Source organism: Halyomorpha halys, unplaced genomic scaffold (assembly GCF_000696795.3).
Source record: "Halyomorpha halys isolate HHAL.00 unplaced genomic scaffold, Hhal_1.1 Scaffold977.1, whole genome shotgun sequence".
Taxonomy (NCBI): Eukaryota; Metazoa; Arthropoda; class Insecta; order Hemiptera; family Pentatomidae; genus Halyomorpha; species Halyomorpha halys.
This window is the reverse complement of record NW_027116440.1, coordinates 450,292-457,071: the sequence shown is the minus strand read 5'-3', so window position 1 is coordinate 457,071 and position 6,780 is coordinate 450,292. Positions and strand designations below refer to the sequence as shown.

General features: G+C 28.2%; 1 protein-coding gene across 1 annotated transcript in view; it reads left to right on the top strand.

Annotated features, from left to right (window-relative positions):
* The window catches only part of Uvrag (UV-resistance associated gene), a 20,404-nt gene extending 14,247 nt beyond the window's left edge, over positions 1 to 6,157 (top strand). The window contains exons 7-8 of the mRNA XM_014431497.3: positions 1,822 to 1,995; positions 3,913 to 6,157. Coding sequence (XP_014286983.1) covers positions 1,822 to 1,995; positions 3,913 to 4,426 — 688 coding nt within the window. The 3' untranslated portion in view covers positions 4,427 to 6,157. The remainder of the gene's footprint in view (positions 1 to 1,821; positions 1,996 to 3,912) is intronic.
* Positions 6,158 to 6,780: the final 623 nt, after the last annotated feature.

Genomic DNA, 6,780 nt, shown 5'->3' with positions numbered 1-6,780 from the left:
AACGAAAAACGACAGGACTTTTTGAATGCCCTGGTATATCATATATTTATTTGAATTAAATGTTCACCATTATTCCTGATTTAGTAAGAGTGTTTTTTATCAAATTGTTTAAAACTAACCCTGCTATGGACACTGATAATGTAATTCCCACGGGGACTCCAAAACTCTGCCTGTATAGCTCCACATTCTACTTTAATATGCTGTTCTCTCGATAAAGTTTGATTTGTTCTTTTATTTTGCGAATTTAAAAGTTTTATGTGGGGCTGCAAAGTTAAATTTTAAGGTATGATAATTTGTAATTAATATATATTTTTTAAATTGTTAATAATAATTCCTTATAAAAGCTGTAATTTAATATATTATCTCTGATTATGGCGAGATATGACATGTAAAGTTAGTAATAAAGAGTATTAAGATATATGGAATTATTTGATTTTAATTAAATAATAATACCAGTCTCGAACATGATATTAGGAAACATATAATAAGTTATTCACAGTGTCAATTGTTAAGAATTTATAATTTAAGAGGATTAATGGTAGTATTAGTATTAGTTAATGCTTCCAAAGTCTTAAAATATATGAGCTCAGTTATCACAGAAAACTGGTACTGGTTAGGAAAGAAAATTGTTGGTCCCTCTATGTAGGCCTGTTAGTCCTTTTTTCCTGAGCACCAGGGTGTTAATACCTAAATTTTTTTCATGGTACCATCCTAAATCAAATATTTGCTAACTCTGATGGTCATTGAACCCTCACTGCTCCAAACATTTTTTCCAATTCTTTTGATAATCATACAACTTCTTCTATTATTACTAGTTCTCGATATTTTTCTATCTCTAGCTTTCTGAAATAAATTTTCCTTCTCCTCTTCAGAATCTTGCAGAAAATTTCTATTTTAGTGTATCATGGTAGTATATGAATTGCCTAGAAAGACTATTAAATTGCCATAGATATGTTGAAGAATATTTATTTCCTCATGATTAGAATCTGAATAGATTGAGTCTCACTCAATCTGGTCAGATGCTGTTGATGTTCATTATGTCAAAAAATGACTGTAAGGGAACACAGATGGGAGAAGAAAGTACTTTGACAAATTCATTATTATTTCTATAGCTTTATTCTGAAATAATATACCTCAATATACTGGTGATTGAAGTTGGTGGCAGAGTTGTTGCTTTTTTCAGTGAATCATGATCATCACCCCTGGCCAAACTCTTTTTTTTTTTTTTTTTGTTACTGAGTTAGCATGGCTGTTCTTTTCCATGAATAACCACTATTGGGAATTTAAAATTATAACTTGGAATAGTCTAATTTATTGTCAGTCTCTTAGGATGTACTCTGAGGTTTTTTGTACACCCATTTAGTGTTTGTTATTAAAAGGCCTGGGCATCCTTTGAAAATAAATACTGTTCACTATTTTGTTGTTTTTTAGGATGTTAGTTTTTTCAGAAACTTATTATTCAGTTAATGTGTTAGTGCTTGTTTTGTAAAAGCAGTTTTTAATTGTTAGAGTTTCAGGTTTTATAAATTTGTAAAACATTTTTTAATTTTTTTTTTAATGGTTAGTTTAAAAAATATAAATATAATAAATTTGGTGTGAGGAAGTATATGGTATGAAATAATTTAACTTATCAATAAATGATTGTATTTCATATTAAATACAAACAACATCCCTTTATAAAACTAGGATCAAATTTAAATTTCACTTTCTAAAAATAAGAAATTAAAATTAATATTTTGTCTGTAAACAAAAAACTTGTGAGATCTTTATTAATCTTATGCGTAATAAATAACTTTCATTTATTATGGAATAAAATTACAGATTTCCATTGTACTCCCGGGGTAAGGAAAAGCACTCATTTAATTATGGTGTATATCTTTTAAATAAAAATATAGCACAACTCCGATGGTATTGTGGGCTCACTACATCTGATTTAAGACATACTCTACCGAATTTGCAGGGTCTTATGAATTTGAAGAGAGATGACATTGGAAGGTAATTATTTTTTCTTTATTTAGTTACCAATTATGTATGGTTAATTGTATTTTTTTCCTTTACTTTAAATAGGATTGGAAGGATGGACACAACTATTTTATTTTGTTGTCATGTGTTTGAAATTTATTATAAAATTATTTTTGTCATTTGTTTGCCATTTTCATTTTTTGTTTGCTTAGTATTGTTATCCAATATAATCCCTCAAGTATTGAACAATAAATGACCTTTTAATTAGTACAGTGTCATCTGATTAAGTGATTAAGGGTATGTGAGAAACCTCTACTATTGATCATTACATTGAGGTCCTGACAGTTTTGCATTGAAATATCTCTTGATTGAGAATTTCTGATTACGATTTGATTTATGAGATTTTTTCTATGTTAAGATTTTCTCTTTAATTTGGACTTAGTGGCTCAATAGACTGTATAAGTAAGATAATTAATTAGGTTTGGACAGGTTGCAACACATTTGTTTACAAACATTTGAAATCTCCCACACATGCTTTATTTTTATGTACTAAGGTTTGGTATGATAAACAAATGAATAGAAGTGCAGTAAATACCTATTTGGAAAACTTGGTAAATGAAATACCTCTTTAAGTGATAAGAAATGCTTGATCTAAGTTATACAGTTTACACTGTAATAAAAAAAGTATCGAATAATCTCATTTTTTATAATTAGCTATAGACTAATGAAGGGTCCAGTATAAAATGAAGTAGGTTCCATACATTGTCAGCATTGAAATTTCAGCAGCATATGTTGGCTCGTGACATGAAATAACACACAAAATGACTTTGGGAAAATGCTACTAATTATTATTCTATGGTTTATCAATTTAATTAATTATTTTACTATATTAATTAATAACAAATATCTGGTATCTTTTGGATTCTAACTATCTTGAAATGTAAAACCTCAAAATTAGAGGTGGTCTTAATTTTTTTTTCTTGGTGAATTACGAAAGTTCGTTATTGAACATAAAAAACCAAAACTAAGTTCAATGTAATTTTAATAAACATAATTTTTTTTTTTTAATGCTTTGCAAATGCGGTGCCTAAACAAAGATTATTCCTCTATATTCATAAATGGCTGAGACATGGCTGTTGGAAGTACCTAATCGATCAATCATAATTTTGAAATGGAAAGGTGAACTTTAGTGATGAGCTACATGAATCATGGAATTCTTTTTCATCATTTGAATTTTTAATTTTTGTATCTTGAAATGTATAACTTGACTTTTATATTGTGACACTCCCACAGAATGAAAACTTGACTCTCCTACCATGGTTGAAATAGGTGATTACCCCTAGTTAACCTCTCCGTACATCAGAAATGACCAGCAAGGGGATCAAAAAAAAAAAGTACCTCTGACTGATTGGAAAAGTTTCCAAGTTAGGAAAATAGATGCCAGTTGGTGAGGCATGTCTTAATTTGCCTTACATTAATCTCTGGGCCTAATGCAGAACTGATTTCAGAAAGATGAATGTATGAATTAACATACATGAGATTTTGTTTCATCTAAATAAAACTGCTAAAGACACAGTTGCAAAAATTCATGAATTGTTGGAGGAATCATGAGCTTCCAATCCCTCTTAAGATATTTTTCAGAATCATCAGAACTATCTTTTTGAAAAAAAAAAACATGAAACCATCAAAAATAAAAATGATCCTGAGCCTTTTTTTTTATAATTTTTTATAATATAAATAATGATTGACCTTTCATTTCATTAATTTGATTTTTAAATAATGAAATTTTAATTTTATTTATTTTTCAGAAAATTGTTAATACTCATATACTTCATATTTACAAATAACTTAATATAAGCCTTTATCACCATAACATTCATGAAGTTTGTTACACTAACTTTTCTAATTTAATCTTGCATTAGTTTTTCTCAAGTTATACTTCTGTTCTAGGAATGTTCAAGTGAATAAAAGTCAAAGGAAAGCTGGTTTGAGTTGTTCTCTTGATCATGGATTGGATAATGTTGACGCTAGGCAGGTGAATTCTGATCCTCAACCATACACATTAGAAAGGAGGCATCAAAATGAAATCATTCCTCCTATCCATGATTTAGCTTCTCTAATGCTCTTAGATATACCTTCTCATTCAAAAAGCAGCTACAATGAAGAAGTCACCACATCTACTTCTCATCTTGAAAGTATTCAAGGCAAGAATAATGATTCTCAAGCTGTTGAGAATAATGATTCTCAAGTTGTTGAGAATGATGGTTCTCAAGTTGCCAAGAATGATGATTCTCAAGTCGAGAATGATCATTCTCAAGTTGAAAATGATTCTGAACTAAAAATATCTGAGGGAGATCAAAATAATTGTGATGATCTTGAACCTAAAAAAATTACTTACCTGTCACGTTCTCATGATGATTTTAGTTCCTTAAAACAAGACACTAGTGTGTCTCATGAAATATGATACTTACTCTATTACATACTCGAGTTATGTTCGATTCCAGTATTATGTTTATATTCAATTCGTATATATTTGGATTTCAGATGATGTATAGTAATTGAAATTGATTTTAATATAAGAATATGAAGGTTGTTTGATGAACTTAGGAAACTTTGTAATTTATAATTATATGACAAATATTGCAATTTTTAGTGTAAACAGTATTTATTTATTGAAAAGTTAAAATTTAATAGATTATCATGAAGGAAAATTGGAAGCCATGTAATGACTTATATTAACTGATAATTCAGTGTTAAGTAGATGGCTTTATCTTATGTTTTTATTACCAAGATAATTTATGTTCCTATAGATATTCCATTACACTTCTGATTTTCATTTTAGTATTAATAATCAGTGAAACAGTTAGGCATTACTGATTTTAAAGATTTTTTTACATTTGCTTGGCACCATATTTAAGAAATAATAGATTAATGAAATTTGTTTACTTTAGAAATGAGTTTTTTACTTTCCCATTTTTCTGGCATTTTACTACCCAAAAAATATATATATATATTATACACATAAATTAATCAGTTAGATTGGACATATAATTAACAAGGGGCCTCTTTCAACATGTTCAATAAAACTGATGAGCAATGTCAGTACCCATAATTAATTACATAAAGGATATGAATAATATTAAGTTACTTTAAAACTTTTTTCCATTAATATTTTATTTATTTCAATCAAAATATAAAATTGTATGATGCATTAAAAAGAATAATGAAAAGAACTAAAATTACTTTTGGGGCTTTTGCTTCTATTAAAAGTCTTATATCACTGTTTATTTAAGTACTTATGTGAATACCTTTGGGTCTGATGTGCTGATATATTTAACAAAAATTTTTTAATCATTAATAATTATTTCTACTAATTTCATTACCATTATTTTCCTCCCCCAAAAATCTATCTTATAGATTAAATATTTTCTTTGAACTTCTTTAAAACATCTTATTTTATTGCTTTGTATAAATCGACTTCCCATTGAGATCAAAATGAAATTATTCATCATTGTTAATATGATAAGCATTTGTCCTTTATAGCTAGTGTCGGAAACCCATGGTTTTAAAGATATAGTGTAAAAAAAAGGAATTAAATAGTGAGTGAATATTTCTCACTAAGTTCCATGGATGTTGATTTGGAAAAAGTTATATGTCAGTTTAATTTAGTTTTTGATGTATAATTATGGTTATAATTTTTAATAAGTAGAGATTTTTTTTAATTGTACATCTGTATATAGTTATTTCTAATTTACTTACTGTTCATAATGTTTGCAGAATTACATTCTCTAAATTAGGCATTATGAAACTATTTCATCTGTGATATAACTGTATATGTGTGTATATATATATTTATGTATATTGTAAAATAGAATATAGATTTTTTTATTGTTTTCTCTACCTTAGTATTCCTAAGGAAGACGTATTAAAAAAAAATCTTATATCACCTTACATGCTTCATAAAGTAACTACTATATTTGTATGAATTATTGACGATGGTATTGACTTAGTACTATATTAGTAACAAAATATACAAGAAATAAGAAAGGAAGATTAACTGAGTTATGAAAATAAATAAAATACTATTATCATTGAAAGTCTTTTTAAGTTAATTTTCTCCAGGTCTTAAATTGTTTAAGAATAATCTCTCTGTTAGAAGGTAATGTTCTCAAATAATACACATTATTTATTATATGACAGCTGATTTTTTTTGTAAAATGATGAATTTTCTTAAAATATTTGTCTCTCCCTCCCTCCCTCACCCCTCTCTCTCCCTCCCCCTCTCTCTCTCTCCCTCACTCTCTCTCTCTCTCTCTCCAATTATTTTTGGGAAGTTTTTATTTAGGGGAAGGACCATAGGATAAACACACTCATTTGAAATAGTCATTTTATTAATGTAAGAGGTAATAAAAAATTCTCAAAGTTGGATTTCCTCATAATCCTGGAGTGTCTCAGTGTTAACTTTTACACCTGGACCATATTCCTTTTATTTTTACATTTTAGAATTCTCCTATCAAGGTCATGGAAAGAGGCACAGAAAAATTGAGGCAGGATTTCTGACAAGAATACTCAGTTATACTTTAAGGAGAATGAATTTATCTTCACCATTGAGATTTGTAATCATAATACAATATGGCGAATTCTAAAGATCGTGAATTATCAAAAAATTAGTTCCATTTAAAACACTAGGACATTCCCAATGAGTCCCTCTGTAACCTCCTACATTTTGCTAGCTCATTTGTTTTCACCTGGTTAGCAATTAATTGTTGGAATTTGTGAATGTCTCCATATGTTTCCTCTCAACCCTAGTCGACTTCG